Genomic DNA, 18825 nt, shown 5'->3' on the forward strand with positions numbered 1-18825 from the left:
CTGCCCCCTGGTGGTCAGTGCATGTCATAGCGACTGGTCGACCAGTCCACTGTCTGGCCCCTGGTGGTCAGTGCATGTCCTAGCGACTGGTCGACCGGTCGACTGTCTGCCCCCTGGTGGTCAGTGCATGTCATAGCGATTGGTCGACCAGTCGACTTCTGCCCGCTGGTGGTCATTGCATGTCATAGCGATTGGTCGACCCATCGACTTCTGCCCCCTGGTGGTCAGTGCACGTCATAGCGACTGGTCGACCCATCGACTGTCTGCCCCCTGGTGGTCAGTGCACGTCATAGCGACTGGTCGACTGGTGGAACGGTTGGACAATTAGCATATTATTATATTATTAATTAATGAATATATCATATTATTATATAGAATGCTATCTATTCACGCATTCATCCATCCATTTATTCATGTAATCCTCACCAGAGGGTATTTTTTCCCATTGATTTTAATTGTTAACTTAAAAAATATATCTTTATTGATTTCAGAGAGGAAGAGAGAGAGAGAAACATCCATGATGAGAGAAAAACCATGGGTCAGCTGCCTCCTGCCCGCCCCCTGCTGGGGATCGAACGTGCAACCTGGGCGTGTGCCCTTGACCGGGAATCGAACCCGGGACCCTTTGGTTCCGCAGGCGGACGCTCTAGCCACTGAGCCACACTGGCTAGAACCACAGTAGGAATTTTAAAGAGGCCCATGGATTGGGCCAATAGGAGCACAGGACAGATGAGTTGTGTAAATAAATGTACCAAAGATCTAAAAAAATACATATATTTTTTATTTTTTAATGATATCTTCTTATTTATTGATTTATTCATTTAATCCTCCCTGGAGGGTAATTTTCCCCATTGATTTTTAGAGAGAGCGGAAAGGAGAGAGGGGTTGGAGAGAGAGAGAGAGAGGGAGGGAGGGAGGGAGAGAGAAACATTGATGGGAGAAGGAACCACGGATTGGTTGCCTCCTGCGTACACTCTGACCAGGGCCGGGGATCAAGCCTGCAACCCAGGTATGTGCCCTTGACCGGGAATCGAACCCCCAAACCTTTGGTCTCTGGGCCGACGCTCTAACCGCTGAGCTAAACTGGCCAGGGCTCTATATCTGTTTATTGATTTTTCAGAGAGAGAAATCGAGAGAGAGAGAAAAAAAGATCCATGATGAGAGAGACTCATGGACCGGCTGCCTCCTGCACGCCCCCGACTGGGGATGGAGCCCGCAATACCCCGGGCAAGTGCCCCGACTGGGAATCGCACTCGGGACCTCTGGGTGCTCAGAAAAGTTCACCAACCAACTGAGCCACCCTGGCATAGGGCTTTCTTAAGTTGCTTCAAATGCAAACATGAATGGATATGGGTTTTTTGGGGATTTTTTTTGGTTGTTTTGATTATTTGTGTGTTGTTTTTTTTCCCCCAAAAAAATTACTTTTCAGGAAACTTCGGATGTGGGTGTCACTGTGCGGCCTCTTTGGGAGCCTCCGGGGGGCGTTGGTGACCAGGAACTCGAGGCCCAATATTGTCCTCTTGATGGCGGATGACCTTGGGATTGGAGATCTCTGTTGCTATGGCAACAACACAGTCAGGTAAAGGATGGGTTGCAACCTGGGGGCGTGGTGCCTCTGGGGCCGCCCGCCAGCTCCCTGCAATTTCTCCACCCGACCAGCAGAGGGCGCGCGAACACAGCATTTTGCATTTCTATGCAGCCGGCACTTTTTAAAAATTTTTTTAAATATTAAAAAATAATATACTTTATTGATTTTTTGCAGAGAGGAAGGGAGAGGGATAGAGAGTTAGAAACATCAATGATCAGAGAGAAATATCGATCAGCTGCCTCCTGCACACCCCCCATTGGGGATGTGTTTGCAACCAAGGCACATGCCCTTGACAGGATTCGAACCCGGGACCCTTGAGTCCGCAGGCCAACACTCTATCCACTGAGCCACACCGGTCAGGGCAGAATTTTTATTTCATTATTGTGCAAAAAAGAAATAGATAAAAAACAGCATATAACACCAATGTCACCTTTTTTTAACCCGTTGAAAGCTGGCATTTCAGAGGCGTTGGGTCCACCCACAGGGTCTCAGGCCTTCAGCTCTGTCTGGTTCTGGGGTTTTCCATCGTCCCCCAAAAGGCCCGCAAAAAAAGTATTTATTAAGGCTCATTCCTGCTCTGGCCGGTGTGGATCAGTGGGTAGCGCGTCGGCCTGCAGAATGAAGGGTCCCGGGTTCGAATCCCGGTCAAGAGCATGGACCTTGGTTGCGGGCACATCCCCAGTGGGGGGCGTGCAGGAGGCAGCCGATCCACGATTCTCTCTCCTCACGGATGTTTCTATCTCTCTCTCTGTCCCTTCCTCTCTGAAATCAATAAAAATATATTTAAAGAAAAAAGAAATATGGGAAGATCCCATAGGCCGGCCTTTTGCATTGAAATGCATAGTAACTCCGATTAGCAATACCTTAATTATAATACCACAGATCAGTGTGCAATCATTTCTTAAAAGTTGTAGTTTTGTGGTTGTTAAGATTTATATATATATATATATATATATATATATATATATATATACAATTTTTTTAAAAATATATTTTATTGGTTTTTTACAGAGAGCAAGGGAGAGGGATAGAGAGTTAGAAACATCGATGAGAGAGAAGCATCGATCAGCTGCCTCCTGCACGCCCCCCACTGGGGATGTGCCCGCCACCAAGGTCCATGCCCTTGACTGGAATCGAACCCGGGACCCTTGAGTCTGCAGGCCGACGCTCTACCCACTGAGCCACACCGGCCAGGGCTGATTTTTTTTTTTAAATATTTATACATTTTTTGAGTTGCTGACTGTCCGTCCGCCTGCAGCACCCCCAACATCGACCGCCTGGCCACGGAGGGAGTGATGCTCACCCAGCACCTGGCCGCCGCCTCCATGTGTACCCCAAGTCGGGCTGCCTTCCTGACCGGCCGGTACCCCATTCGATCAGGTGAGCCTGGGTAATTCAATCTCAATACAGAGCCCTCTCTCTCTCTCTCTCTCTCACTCTCTCTTCTCTCCCTTCCTCCCTTCCTATTCTCTCTTCTTTCTTTCTTTCTCCTTTAATTTAATAGCCCTGGCTGGTGTGGCTCAGTGGATAGAGCGTCGGCCTGCAGAACAAAGGGTCCCGGGTTCGAATCCTGTCAAGGGCACAGAGCTCGGTTGAAGGCTCCTCCCCAGGCCTGGGCCCTGGTCGAGGGGTACGTGGAAGAGGCAACCCATCCATGTGTCTCTCTCACATCGATGTTTCTCTCTCTCTCTCCCTCTCTCTTCCGCTCTCTCTAAAAATCAAAGGGAAAATGTCCTCGGAGGAGGATTAAGAAGAACAAATTTAATATGTTTCTGTTGAAGTCAGAGAGAAAGGTCTGGAATTCGGCACCCCCTCAATCGATGGCAGTTGCATCACTATTTTGTTAGTTTATCAATATTGTTTTTAATTTTTTTTTATTGATTTCAGAGAGGAAGGGAGAGGGAGAGAGAGAGATATAAACATCCATGATGAGAGAGAATCATGGACCGGCTGCCTCCTGCACGCCCCCTACTGGGGATCGAGCCCACAACCCGGGCATGTGCCCTTGACGGGGAATCGAACCCTGAACTCCTGGCTCCGAGGTGGATGCTCAACCACGAAGCCACTCTGTCCAGGCGCTGTTATCTAGTCTTCCCTCTCTTTCTTCCCCATCCTGTATAATAAAAGCCTCATATGCTAAGTGGCCGCTTGTCTGGGAGGCCATTCAACCAATCAAAGCGTAATATGCTAATGATATGCTAAGGCCGCTCAACTGCTTGCTATGACATGCACTGACCACCAGGGGGCAGACTGTCAACGGGTCGACCAGTCGCTATGACGTGCACTGACCACCAGGGGGCAGACAGTCGACCAGTCGCTATGACGTGCACTGACCACCAGGGGCATACTGTCAATGGGTCGACCAGTCGCTATGACGTGCACTGACCACCAGGGGACAGACGGTCGAAGGGTCGACCAGTCGCTATGACGTGCACTGACCATCAGGGGCCAGACAGTCGAAGGGTCGACCAGTCGCTATGACGTGCACTGACCACCAGGGGCAGACAGTCGACCGGTCGACCAGTCGCTATGACGTGCACTGACCACCAGGGGCAGACAGTCGACCGGTCGACCAGTCGCTATGACGTGCACAGACCACCAGGGGCAGACAGTCGATGGGTCGACTAGTCGCTATGACGTGCACTGACCACCAGGGGCAGACAGTCAATGGGTCGACTAGTCGCTATGACATGCACTGACCACCAGGGGCAGACAGTCGACCGGTCGACCAGTCGCTGTGACGTGCACTGACCACCAGGGGCAGACAGTCGACCGGTCGACCAGTCGCTATGACGTGTACTGACCACCAGGGGGCAGACAGTCTACGGGTCTTCCAGTCGCTATGACGTGCACTGACCACCAGGGGGCAGGCGGTCCCACCAGTAGGTGAGCTTGCTGCTGGGGTCCGGCCGATCGGGACTGAGCGAGACGAGCCGGACACGCCCTGGAGCCCTCCCGCGTCCCTCCCCGGCCCCGATCCTGCACCCGTGGGGTCCCTCGGCCTGGCCTGCACCCTCTCGCCATCCGGGACCCCTCGGGGGACGTCCGAGAGCCGGTTTCGGCCCGATCTCCGCAGGCCAGGCCGAGGGACCCCACTGGTGCACGAATTCGTGCACCGGGGCCTCTAGTTAAACGATCACCAGGTGATTCATAACCATGTCAATGGTAGTCAGCTGTTCTTTGCTTCTGTGCCCGTCAGGGATGGCGTCGGCCTTCAACATGCACCGCGGCCTCGTCTGGCTGGGGGGCTCCGGCGGTCTCCCCACCAACGAGACGACGTTCGCCAAACTCCTGCAAGATCGCGGCTACCGCACGGGACTCATAGGTACGCCCTGGGGAGCTCCGGACACGGACACAGGGTCAGACGGACTGGACTTCCTGTTCTTGTAGCTCAGTCTTCATGGGGGATTTGGCTGGGTCCCATCCCCCCCCAGCCCCCCTCAATGTCTTGTTGAGAGGAGTCCATGGGGGAAGAATTTAATATATATTTTTTATTGATTTCAGAGAGGAAGGGAGAGAGAGAGAGAGATAGAAACATCCACGATGAGAGAGAATTGTGGATCGGCCGCCTCCTGTGCGCCCCCTGCTGGGGATGGAGCCTGCAACCCGGGCCTGTGCCCTTGACTGGGAATCGAACCCTGACCTCCTGGTTCCTAGGTCGACGCTCAACCACTGAGCCACACTGGCCAGGCAGGAGTGAATATGTATTTACTTATTTATTTATCTTTCCTTTTTTAATTTTTTAAGTATGATTTTTATATATTTTAGACAGGAAGGGCGAGGGAGAGAGAGAGAAACATCCATGATGAGAGAGAATCGTGGATCGGCCGCCTCCTATGCGCCCCCTGCTGGGGACGGAGCCCGCAACCCGGGCCTGTGCCCTTGACCGGGAATCGAACCCGGGACCTCCTGGTTCATAAATCGATGCTCAACCTCTGAGCAACATCTGCTGGGTAGACGCCACTGTTGATAGATATGTATTTATTGCCATGTTATTCATCATTTTTAAAATATACATTTTATTGATTTTTTACCGAGAGGAAGGGAGAGTTATAGAGAGTTAGAAACATTGATGAGAGAGAAACATTGATCAGCTGCCTCCTGCACGCCCCCCACTGGGGATGTGCCCGCAACCAAGGTCCATGCCCCTGACCGGGAATCGAACCCGGGACCCTTCAGTCCGCAGGCCGACACTCTACCCACTGAGCCACACCAGCCAGGGCCCCCATGGACACCCCTCCCCCCTTTTCATTTCCCCGCAGGAAAGTGGCACCAGGGCCTGAGCTGTGCCTCCCGGGGCGACCACTGCTACCACCCCCTGAACCACGGGTTCGACTACTTCTACGGGATGCCCTTCGGGCTCCTGAGCGACTGCCGGCCGTCCGAGACGCCGGAGCTGCACCGCCAGCTGAGGATCACGCTGGGCGTCTCCACGGCGGCCCTGGCCCTGGTCCCCGTCCTGCTGCTCATCCCCACCTGCGCCCGCTGGTTCGTGGTCCCCTGGGGGCTCGTCCTGGCCATTGCCCTCCTGGTGCTGCTGTTCTTTCTGGGCTGGTACTCCAGCTATGGGTTCGTCCGGCGCTGGAACTGTGTGCTCATGCGGAACCACGACATCGTGCAGCAGCCCGTGAGGGAGGAGCGGGTGTCATCGCTGCTGCTCCGGGAGGCGCTGGCCTTCGTCCGCAGGTGGGGAGCGTCCGGCAGGATTCTTTTTTAAATTTTTTTTATTTCTTTTTCATTATTATTATATATAGACTAGAGGCCCGGTGCACAAAAATGTGTGCACTTGTGGGAGGGAGGTCCCTCAGCCCTGCCTGTGCCCTCTCGCAGTCTGGGACCCCTTGGGGGATGTCCGCCTGCTGGCTTAGGTCCACTCCCCGGGGTATTGGGGCTAAGGTGGCAGTCAGACATCCCTCTGGCAGCGTGGGAGCCCTCTGGGGATGTTCGTCTGCTGGCTTAGGCCTGCTCCCCGGGGGATTGGGCCTAAGCTGGCAGTCAGACATCCCTCTGGCAGCCTGGGACCCCTCGGGGGTTGTCCGTCTGCTGGCTTATGCCCGCTCCCTGGGGGATTGGGCCTAAGATGGCAATCAGACATCCCTCTGGCAGCCCGGGAGCCCTCAGGGGATGTCTGCCTGCTGGCTTAGGCCCGCTCCCTGGGGGATTGGGCCTAAGCTGGCAGTCAGACATCCCTCTGGCAGCCCGGGAGCCCTCAGGGGATGTCCAACTGCTGACTTAGGCCTGCTCCCCGGGGGATTGGGCCTAAGCTGGCAGTCAGACATCCCTCTGGCAGCCCAGGAGCCCTCAGAGGATGTCCACTTTCCAGTGGGGACCAGGCCTAAGCTGCAGTCAGACATCCTTAGCGCTGCTGAGGAGGCGGGAGAGGCTCCCACCACCACCGCTGTGCTGGCAGCCGTCAGCCTGGCTTGTGGCTGAGCAGAGCTCCCCCTGTGGGAGCGCACTGACCACCAGGGGGCAGCTCCTGCATTGAGCGTCTGCCCCCTGGTGGTCAGTGTGTGTCATAGTGACCAGTGATTCGCAGTCATTCTGCTGTTAGGGTCAATTTGCATGATACCCTTTTATTATATAGGATAGAGGCCCGGTGCACGAATTCGTGCACAGGTGGGGTCCAGCTGGCTGTTCTCAATGGGGGTCGATCGGGGCCGGGCCAGCAGGGAGGTTTGCTAGCTGGACCCTCCCCCGATTGGGGTGGGGTGGCCAATTGGGGCTGGGTTGGGCAGGGAAGGGGGGTGAGGCCGTGACTGGTTTGGGGGGGGGACTGATTGGGGCTCCCATCTGGCCTGTTGGCCACCACAGTGCAGGTCATAGCGACTGGTCGTTCCAGTTGTTCCACCATTCTGGCCGCTTGGCTTTTATCTATATAGATTATTATTATTGTATTTTGTTGTTGATGTTGTTATTGTTGTTAATCCTCACCCAAGGATATTTTTCCATTGATTTTTTTATTTTTAATTTTATTATTATTTTTATTCTTTTTGAAAATTCATTTTTTGAAGAACGATCTTAAATATAAAAGTGTTACATGCAGTAAACAGGGACATTTCAAGAAAGACGATCTTAAATATAATAACATCACATACAATAAACATTAATATTTTTTAAAAATATATTTTCTTGATTTTTTTACAGAGAGGAAGGGAGAGGGAAAGAGAGTTAGAAACATCAATGAGAGAGAAACATCGATCAGCTGCCTCCTGCACGCCCCCCCACTGGGGATGTGCCTGCAACCCAGGTACATGCCCTTGACTGGAATCGAACCTGGGACCCTTCAGTCCGCGGGCCGACGCTCTATCCACTGAGTCAAACCAGTCAGGGCTAGAAAAACAATTTTAAATATAATGTAGCATGCAATAAGCATTAAGATCTCAAGAAAAATGATTTTGAGTAGAATAATGTTGCACGCAATAAACAATAGTTCGAGAAAAAAAATTTAAATATAATCTGACACGCCATACACATTAATAGTTCAAGGAAAGAAATATTTGAAATATAATCATGTTACCCCAACTACACTCACAGAGTACGCTATCACAAAAGTTGTAAGAACCATGAAAACATCTGCCAATAACAGGATTGCTTCTATCATCGTCTGAAGTATTTTTTCCTCCGGCTCTATTTTTGTTTATCGGTTTATGTTGTTTATTAGATTCCACACATGAGTGAGATCATGGGATATTTGTCTTTCTCCGACTGGCTCATTTCGTTCAGCACCACGCTCTCCACGTCCCTCCGTGCTGTTGCTAATAGTAAGAGTTGGTCCTTTTTCAGGGCTGCGTAATATTCCACGGAGTTGATGCACCACAGCTTTTTTTATCCACTCGCCTGTGGATGGGCACTTGGGCTGCTTCCAGATCTCAGCGCTTGTCAATGGCGCTGCTATGAACATAGGGGATGCATACGTCCGCTCTGATGGGTGTTTCTGGTTTCTTGGGATATATTCCCAGAAGCGGAATCATGGAGTCCTAAGGCCGTTCCATTTTTAATATATATATATATATATATATATATATATATATATATATATATATTTTTTTTTTTTTTTTTTGGAGAAAACTCCGTACAGCTCTCCACGGCGGCTGCACCCGTCCGCATCCCCTCCCTCCCCACCCATCGCCTCTCTTTGCAAAGATAACCGAGCTTTCCCTTTGACCCTTAGGAATACGGGGGGACCCTTTCTCCTGTTTGTGTCTTTTCTGCACGTCCACACGCCCCTGATCACCAAGGAGACGTTTGTGGGGCACAGCAAGTACGGTCGCTATGGCGACAACGTGGAGGAAATGGATTGGATGGTGGGTAAGTCATCCGGACAGGAAAATTATTTATTAATTTTCTAGAGGCCCGGTGCACGGATTCGTGTACCAATCAGGGGGGTGGGGGGTGGGCGTCTCTCGGCCTGGCCTGCGGGATCGGGCTGAAACCGGCTCTCCAACATCCCCCGAGAGCACCCGGATTGCGAGAGGGCGCCATCTATACTCTATAATCTATAATGCGTTATCTATAATCTATTCACATATATATCGTGTAGTGTATGTTACGTAGATCATATATCTATTAGAATCCTCGACAATAAAGAGTGATTGATTTCGTAATCCCATACAATCCTATATAATAAAAGGCCAATATGCAAATCGACCAAAAGGCGGGACGACCGGTCGCTATGACACGCACTGACCACCAGGGGGCAGACACTCGATGCGGGAGCTGCCCCCTGGTGGTCAGTGCGTCCCACAGGGGGAGCGCCACTCAGCCAGAAGCCGGGCTGATGGCTGGCGAGCGCAGTGGTGGTGGCGGGAGCCCCTCCCATCTCCACGGCAGAGCTAAGGATGTCTGTCTGCCGACTTAGGCCCGCTCTCTGGGGGACGTCCCCCAAGGGTTCCCGGACTGCAAGAGGGTGCAGGCTGGGCTGAGGGCCCCTCCCGCGTGCATGAATCTCGTGTACTGCGCCTCTCGCCGATACTAATGATAGAGGAATATGTGAATTGTCCAGGATGCCGTCACAGTAACGGTAACGACCTAACAGCAGGCTGTGTGGGGCAACCAGGCAGGCAGGGGGGGCAGTTGGGGGTGATCAGGCCGGCAGGGGAGGGCAGTTAGGGGCAACCAGGCAGGCAGGGGGGGGCAGTTGGGGGCGATCAGGCAGGCAGGGGAGGGCAGTTGGGGGCGATCAGGCCGGCAGGGGAGGGCAGTTGGGGGCGATCAGGCCGGCAGGGGAGGGCAGTTAGGGGCGATCAGGCCGGCAGGGGGGGGCAGTTGGGGGCGATCAGGCCGGCAGGGGAGGGCAGTTAGGGGCGATCAGGCCGGCAGGGGAGGGCAGTTGGGGGCGATCAGGCAGGCAGGGGAGGGCAGTTAGGGGCGATCAGGCCAGCAGGGAAGGGCAGTTGGGGGCGATCAGGCCAGCAGGGGAGAGCAGTTGGGGGCGATCAGGCCAGCAGGGGAGGGCAGTTAGGGGCGATCAGGCCGGCAGGGGAGGGCAGTTGGGGGCGATCAGGCCAGCAGGGGAGGGCAGTTGGGGGCGATCAGGCCAGCAGGGAGGGCAGTTGGGGGTGATCAGGCCGGCAGAGAGGGGCAGATGGGGGCGACCAGGCCAATAGGGGGGACAGTGAGTGGTGACCAGGCTAGCGGGGCAGGGCAGTTGGGGGCCGACAGGCTGGCAGAGAGGGACAGTTGTGGGCAACCAGGCCAGCGAGGGAGGCAGTTGGGGATGACCAGTTTAGCAGGGGGGCAGTTAGGGGCAACCAGTCTGGCAGAGGGGGCAGTTGGAAGCACCAGGCCAGCGGGATGGGGGAGCATTTGGGAGCGACCAGGCAGGCGGGGGGAGGGGGGCAGTTAGGGGCGATCAGGCCGGCAGGCTGGTGAGCGGTTAGGAGCCAGCGATCCCAGATTGGGAGAGGCATGTCCGACTGCCGGTTCAGTCCCGAACCCTAAACCGGCAGTCGGACACCCCCCGAGGGGCCCTGGATTGGAGGGAGGGCAGGCCGGCCTGAGGGATACCCCCCTCCCCCATACCAGTGCACGAATATCATGCACCGGGCCTCTAGTCCATTATAAACTCTCATCCGATGACGCTGTGATGCGTCGCTAACGGATCACAGTGACCCCAGGATTAACAGCGCCGGTCCCCGCGAAAAGGCGACCGGCCGACCGCCTCCTCTCTCCACCTGCGGCAGGTAAGATCCTGGAGGTCCTGGACCAGGAGGGCCTGGCCAATCACACGCTGGTGTACTTCACCTCGGACCATGGGGGCAGCCTGGAGGCGCAGGCCCGCGGGGCGCAGCTGGGCGGCTGGAACGGGGTCTACAAAGGTGAGGCACAGGGGCTGGGGCGCTGCTGGGGGTGAGGCTGGGCTTGCTCCCACCTCGATGCATGAGCAGGTTTATTCCTTTTTCTTTTTCTTTTTCAATATGTTTTATTGATTTTTTACAAAGAGGAAGGGAGAGGGATAGAGAGTTAGAAACATCGATGAGAGAGAAACATCGATCAGCTGCCTCCTGCACGCCCCCCACTGGGGATGTGCCCGCAACCAAGATACATGCCCTTGACTGGGAATCGAACCCGGGACCCTTCAGTCCGCAGGCCCAACCTCTATCCACTGAGCCAGTTAGGGCTCATATTGTTACTATTATTTTTAACAATTTCCTAGCGATTTCTTCCTCAGTACTTCTACTCTCCGTTCATTCTTTTATTTTTCTCTTTCATGGATGCCTGGTTGTCAATCACTGAATAGAAAGACAGATAGATGATAGATAGATAGATAGATAGATAGATAGATAGATAGATAGAGATAGATAGATAGAGATAGATGATAGGTAGATAGATAGATAGATAGATAGATAGATAGATAGATATAGATAGATGATAGATTGATAGATGATGGGTGGATGGATAGATGATAGAGATCGATAGATAGATAGATAGATAGAAAGATAGATAGATAGATAGATTGATAGATGATGGGTGGATGGATAGATGATAGAGATAGATAGATAGATAGATAGATAGATAGATAGATAGATTGATTGATAGATGATAGATTGATAGATGATGGATAGATGATAGATACATACATAATACATAGACAATAGATAATAAATTGATACAAAGATGGATGATAGATACATAGACAGATAGATGATAGAGTGATACATAGATGGATGATAGATCCATAGACACACACAGACATACATAGATGAGAGATAGATACAGAGACAGCTAGATTAGATAGATATCGGGGATCCAGCCAACAACCCGGCCGTGTGCCCTGACTGGGAATCCAACCTTTGACCCCGTGTGTTCATGGTTCAACGCTCAACCACTGGGCCACCCTGGCCGGACGAGAGTTCACTTGTTGAGGGCAAGAAGCATAGCTCACGCTCACTTGTATCTCACTCTCCTTGAGGCTAGCTCGCTGCCGTCAATACAACAAGCCCAACGTTTCATCTCAGTTTCATTTCCCGTTGAGACGCCCAGGATACGGTTGCGTAAAATTTCCATCGTCTTCCCTCTGTGCTTCCAGGTGGGAAAGGGATGGGCGGATGGGAAGGGGGCATCCGCGTCCCCGGAATATTCCGTTGGCCGCCCGTGCTGGAGGCTGGGAGAGTCGTTGACGAGCCCACCAGCCTCATGGACATCTACCCAACGCTGTCTTACGTCGCTGGAGGGATTGTGCCCGTGGACAGGTAGGAAACCACAGGGCTGGCTCCAAATCTGTGGCGATAGATTTGAGTTGCGTGGGGGGGGGGGGGCATCCTATATAATAAAAGGCTAATATGCAAATCGACCGAATGGCGGAACGTCCGGTCGCTATGATGTGCACTGACCACCAGGGGGCAGACGCTCAATGGAGGAGCTGCCCCCTGGTGGTCAGCGTGCCAGAAGCCGGGCTCACAATGGGCAAGCACAGCGGCAGTGCTGAGGATGTCCGACTGATGGTGGGTAGGCCGATGCTCTGACCACTGAGCCACACCAACCAGGGCTATGCTAATTCTTTTTTTTTTTTTTAATTTTATTGATTTTTTACAGAGAGGAAGGGAGAGGGACAGAGAGCTAGAAACATCGATGAGTGAGAAACATCGATCAGCCACCTCCTACACACCTTCCACTGGGGATGTGCCCGCAACCCAGGTCCATGCCCTTGATCGGAATCGAACCCAGGACCCTCAGTCCGCAGGCCGATGCTCTATCCACTGAGCCAAACCAGTGAGGGCTATTCTTATTTTTTTAAATATACTTTTATTGATTTCAGAGAGGAAGGGAGAGGGAGAGAGAGATAGAAACATCGATCATGAGAGAGAATCATGGATCGGCTGCCTCCTGCATGCCCCCTAATGGGGATTGAGCTTACAACCCGGGCCTGTGCCCTTGACCAGGAATCAAAACTTGACCTCCTGGTTCATAGGTTGATGCTCAACCACTGAGCCATGCCAGCTGGGTCTGGGTTTAATTTTATGATTTAAGGGGGGGGGGGGGGAGAGAGAGAGAGAGAGAGAGAGAGAGAGAGAGAGTTCCACTTATGGATGCATTCATTAATTGACAATTTTTTATAAAATAATGTGAAGCTTTAGCTTCCTCCTCCTCATCTCCTCCTTCTCTTCCTCCTCCTCCTCCTCTTCCTCCTCCTCCTCCTCCTCCTCCTCCTCCTCTTCCTCCTCCTCCTTCTTCTCCAACTCCTTCTCCTCCTTCCTCTCTCTCTTCCTCCTCCATCTCCCCCTCCTATTCTGCCTTCCGTTATAAGACAGGAGACTTGCCCTAACCAATGTGGCTCAGTGGATAGAGTGTCGGCCTGTGCACAGAAGGGTCCCGGGTTCGATTCCGGTCAAGGGCATGCACCTTGGTTGCGGGCACATCCCCAGTGGGGAGTGTGCAGGAGGCAGCTGATCGATGTTTCTCTCTCATCGATGTTTCTAACTCTCTACCCCTCTCCCTTCCTCTCTGCAAAAAATAATCAATAAAATATATTTAAAAATAAAATGAAATTATATAAAAAAAGACAGGAGACTAAACCCCAACTCCCTCGCCACCTTCTGCCTTTTCCTCAGAGTGATTGACGGCCAGAACCTGATGCCATTGCTGGAGGGCCGGGTGCGCCACTCGAACCACGAGTTCCTCTTCCACTACTGTGGGGTGTACCTGCACGCCGTCAGGTGGCACCAGAAGGACTGTGAGTACCAAGACGGGAGACGCATGGGTGCGTGACAGAGACGTAGTCCTCTCTCCTTTTAATCTTGAACGATGGCCCTGCTGGATAGAGTCATCTTGGTCTCAGATCCTTGCCTTCCTTTCCCTTCTGGCCTGTGGAGTTCCTGATGAGAAATCAGGGAACAGCCTTATGGGAGCTCCTTTGTATGTAACCGCTTGCTTTCCTCCTGCTGCCTTCAAGATTCTTTTTAAAATTTTTTTATATATGTTATTGATTTTTTACAGAGAGGAAGGGAGAGGGATAGAGAGTTAGAAACATCGATGAGAGAGAAACATCGACCAGCTGCCTCCTGCAGGCCCCCCACCGGAGATGTGCCTGCAACCCAGGTACATGCCCTTGCCTGGAATCGAACCTGGGACCCTTCAGTCCACAGGCCGACGCTCTTATCTACTGAGCCAAACCGGTCAGGGCTCTTTTTAATTTTTAAATATATTTTGTTGACCTTTCTCAGAGAGGAAGGGAGAGGGACAGAGAGCCAGAAACATCGATGAGAGAGAAACATCGATCAGCTGCCTCCTGCACACCCCCCCACTGGGAATGTGCCCACAACTAAGGTACATGCCCTTGACCGGAATCGAACCTGGGACCCTTGAGTCCGCAGGTCGACGCTCTATCCACTGAGCTAAACTGGCTAGGGGTGCCTTCAAGATTCTTTCTTCGCCTTCAATTTTTGGCATTTTCATGACGATGTTTGGGCCTGTTTGGGTACTTCTTGTTCGGGATTCTCCGTGCCTCCTGAACGTGTGTGACTTTTTCCTTTACCAGGTCAGGCAAGTTTTCCGCCATTATTTCTTCAAACTCGTTCTCTATTCCTCTCTCACTTTCTGCCTCTTGTGGAACTCCTGCTATTCAAGCATTGTTATGTTTCATCGGCGAAGGGAGAAGGGGGGCAGAGCTATGCCATATTCACAATAACACCCAGCTATGAAGACTCTTCTCCTTAGGAAAATTATGTAAGCAGCCATCATACTACAGTAAGATTATAGAGGTATGTGTCTGTCTGTCTGTCTTCCTCTGTGTGTATTAGCTCCTATGCATGAATACGGGGGAGAGAGAGAGAGAGAGGAGAGAGAGAGAGAGAGAGAGAGAGAGAGAGAGAGAGAATACAAATGTTCACAATGAAGAACATTGAAAAAAAAATGAGCATCAGGGAGTGAACTTTATTCTTCATCCATCACTAACTTCCTCTGTAATTTTTTTTTTTTGAGTAATCCTCATCCAAAGATATTTTTTCCCATTAATTTTCAGAGAGGGTGGAAGGGAGGGAGAGAGACACAGAGAGAGAAACATCGATGTGAGAGAGACAGATTGATTGGTTTCCTCCTGCACACACCCCCCCAAATGGGACTGGGGATTGAGCCTGCAACTGAGTTACATGCCCTTGACTGGAATCGAACATTGCACAATGGCAGATATCTCAGTCTGCTGGCTGACTCTCTATCCACTGAGCCAAACCATCTAGGGCACTGGCTCTTTTAAAAATATTGCTTTTCAAAAAGAAAAACATACATTATAAAATACACCCCAAAAAAACAGTTCGATTCCTGGTCAGGGCACATGCCCAGGTTGCGGGCTCAATTCCCAGTAGGGGGCGTGCAGGAGGCAGCCAGTCAATGATTCTCTCTTATCATTGATGTTTCTCTCTCTCTCTCTCTCTCTCTCTCTCTCTCTCTCTCTCTCTCTCCCTCTCCTTTCCTCAATGAAATCAATAAAAATTATTTTTAAGAAGGGGGTAAGAGATCAACCAAAGCACTTGTATACATGCATATGAACATGACCCTTGGACACAGACAGTATGGGGGTGTGGGCATGTGCTGGGGGGTTGGAGTGGCTGGGGAGAGATCAATGTAGGGGAAAAAGGAGACTCGGGTAATACTTTAAACAATAAAGAATTTAAATTAAACCAAAGAAAAACACAAAAAATTGAGCAAAGTGATGTATTTAAAAGATTGTGTTAGATAGGACCTGATCCTATATAATAAAAGCCTAATATGGTAAGTGTTTGGTGTCTGGTTGTCCGTTCAACCAATCAAAGCATAATATGCTAATGATATGCTAAGGCTGCTCAACCACTCGCTATGATGTGCACTGACCACCAGGGGGCAGACACTCCGAATGGTAGGTGAGCTTGCTGCTGGGGTCCGGCCGATCGGGACTGAGCGAGATGAGCCGGACAGCCCTGGAGCCCTCCCGTGGTCCCTCCACAGCCCCGATCGTGCACCAGTGGGGTCCCTCAGCGTGGCCTGCGCCCTCTTGCAATCCGGGACCCCTCGGGGGATGTCGGAGAGCCAGTTTTGGCCCAATCCTACAGGCCAGGCCGAGGGACCCCAATGGTGCACGAATTCGTGCACTGGGCCTCTAGTAAGAATATAATGCTCAAATTACACATAATTGGTGTTCAGTAAATTTGGAGGATGAGTACATTAATAAAGAATATTCGTGCCCCCCCCAAAAAAAAAATGCTAAAACAATCACAAATATGGCATGCCTGCCCTGACCTGTGTGGCTCAGTGGATAGAGCATCGGCCTGCAGACTGAAGGATCCCGGGTTCGATTCCAGTCAAGGGCATGTACGTTGGTTGCAGGCACATCCCCAGTCGGGAGTGTGCAGGAGGCAGCTGATCGATGTTACTAACTCTCTGTCCCTCTCCCTTCCTCTCTAAAAAAATCAATAAAATATATTTTAAAAAAATTACGGCATCCCCATGGGTCTCTGTTCTCTCCAGGTGGCACCGTGTGGAAGGTTCATTATGTGACGCCCAAGTTTTCGCCAGCGGGAGCCGGCGCCTGCTATGCCCGTGAGATCTGCTCCTGCACGGGAGACGTCACCTTCCACGACCCTCCCCTGGTCTTCGATATCTCGAGAGACCCCTCCGAGAGCCAACCTCTTAGCCCGGACAACGAGGCGTTATTTGACTCCGTGGTCCAGAAAGTCGAGGAGGCCGTCCGCGAGCACCGTCGCACGCTCGCCCCGGCCCCCCAGCAGCTGTCCGTGTTCAACTCCCTCTGGAAGCCGTGGCTGCAGCCCTGCTGTGGGAACTTCCCCCTCTGTGGGTGCGACAAGGAAGACGACGGGGAACCCAGTGTGTGAGGAGCAGACTGGGGATGCTTGTTACCAAGCGGCAACGCGCTGTTGCAAAGGTCGGCGGGAGCCGTGCTCGGCTGACTCGCTCGATCCGTTTGAAATTGAGGATGATGCCCTAGCCCTGGCCGGTGTGGCTCGGTGGATAGAGCGTCGGACTGAGGGCCAAAAGGGTCTCGGGTTCGATTCCGGTCAAGGCCATGTGCCTCGGTGGCAGGCTCTTCCCCGGCCCGGGCCCTGGTCGGGGCGTGTGCAGAAGGCAACCAACCAATGTGTTTCTCTCACATCGACGGTTCTCTCTCTGTCTCTCCCTCTCTCTTCCACTCTCTCTAAGAAAACCAATGGAAAAAATATCCTCAGATGAGGGTTAAAAGAAATAAATTTATAATAATAATAAAAGTGTCATATGCTAATTAGCCCGGCAGCCGAACGACCTTCTGGGCGCCATTCCGGACATTATTCTGGACGAAGCTGCAGTGGTGGGGGCTGAGGCAGAGGCAGTTAGGGGCAATCAGGCAGGCAGGCAATTGGTTAGGGGCGATCAGGCAGGCAGGTGAGTGGTTAGGGGCGATCAGGCAGGCAGGTGAGTGGTTAGGGGTGATCAGGCAGGCAGGTGAGCAGTTAGGGGTGATCAGGCAGGTGAGTGGTTAGGGGTGATCAGGCAGGCAGGTGAGCAGTTAGGGGAGATCAGGCAGGTGAGTGGTTAGGGGTGATCAGGCAGGCAGGTGAGCAGTTAGGGGTGATCAGGCAGGTGAGTGGTTAGGGGTGATCAGGCAGGCAGGTGAGTGGTTAGGGGTGATCAGGCAGGCAGGTGAGTGGTTAGGGGTGATCAGGCAGGCAGGTGAGCAGTTAGGGGTGATCAGGCAGGTGAGTGGTTAGGGGTGATCAGGCACGCAGGTGAGTGGTTAGGGGCGATCAGGCAGGCAGGCGAATGGTTAGGGGTGATCAGGCAGGCGAATGGTTAGGGGTGATCAGGCAGGCGAGTTGTTAGGGGTGATCAGGCCAGCAGGGGAGAGCAGTTAGGGGTGATCAGGCAGGCAGGAAAGCAGTTAGGGGCGATCAGGCAGGCGAGTGGTTAGGGGCGATCAGGCAGGCGAGTGGTTAGGGGTGATCAGGCAGGCAGGTGAGTGGTTAGGGGCGATCAGGCAGGCAGGCGAATGGTTAGGGGTGATCAGGCAGGCGAATGGTTAGGGGTGATCAGGCAGGCGAGTTGTTAGGGGTGATCAGGCCAGCAGGGGAGAGCAGTTAGGGGTGATCAGGCAGGCAGGAAAGCAGTTAGGGGCGATCAGGCAGGCAGGCAAGTGGTTAGGAGCCAGCAGTCCTGGATTGCGAGATGGATGCCTGACTACCATTTTAGGTCCGATCCCCTGAGGGGTTCCTGATTGTAAGAGGGTGCAGTACCGGCTGAGGAACCCCCCCCCCATGCACGAATTTTGTGCACTGACCTCCTGGTTTATAGGTTGATGCTGAATCACTGAGCCAAACCAGCCAGCGCTGTTTTTTTTTTTTTTTGTTTTGTTTTTTTGGTTTGTTTGTTTGTTTTTAACACTCCGCCAAAGTAGGGGAGGCAGGTCTCATCGCCCCCATTTTCGTAAAAGGAAAAATGGGTTCCACGGCAGTGAAGTAAGAGCCTGAACTGATCCAGACGATAAGGCCACGGCGGGAGTTTAAAAGGCATCATCGCTTCTCCGATCCGTGGATGCCAAAGCACGGAAAGATTTCTCCGGAATGAGAAAGGGGGGGGCCTGGGCCATGATGTCATAGCGTTCATACTGGTGGCTGCAGATACCATGCTGTCGGGCTGGTGTCTGTAAAGAGTTCCCAGGAAATCTCGTCACCAGCAATGTGAGATATCTCGTCTGCGTTTTTATTAAAAAGAAAGAAAGTGGAAACCTATTTTTTTTTTCACAGACACCTGTAACTAAAAAAAAAAAAAAATTG

At 52.3% G+C, this 18825-nt stretch overlaps 1 protein-coding gene across 1 annotated transcript; it reads left to right on the top strand.

Annotated features, from left to right (window-relative positions):
* The first annotated feature begins 2833 nt into the window (after positions 1-2833).
* LOC308536211 (arylsulfatase H-like) lies at positions 2834-17253 on the top strand. Its single transcript, XM_081115295.1, has 8 exons — positions 2834-2968; positions 4788-4913; positions 5851-6274; positions 8763-8899; positions 10774-10908; positions 12120-12282; positions 13642-13763; positions 16529-17253. The coding sequence occupies exons 1-8, from the start codon at positions 2884-2886 to the stop codon at positions 16891-16893; spliced, it is 1557 nt and encodes a 518-aa protein (XP_080971421.1). The 5' UTR covers positions 2834-2883; the 3' UTR covers positions 16894-17253.
* The last annotated feature ends 1572 nt before the right edge of the window (positions 17254-18825 follow it).

Source organism: Myotis nattereri (genome assembly GCF_964212035.1).
Source record: "Myotis nattereri genome assembly, chromosome: X".
Taxonomy (NCBI): Eukaryota; Metazoa; Chordata; class Mammalia; order Chiroptera; family Vespertilionidae; genus Myotis; species Myotis nattereri.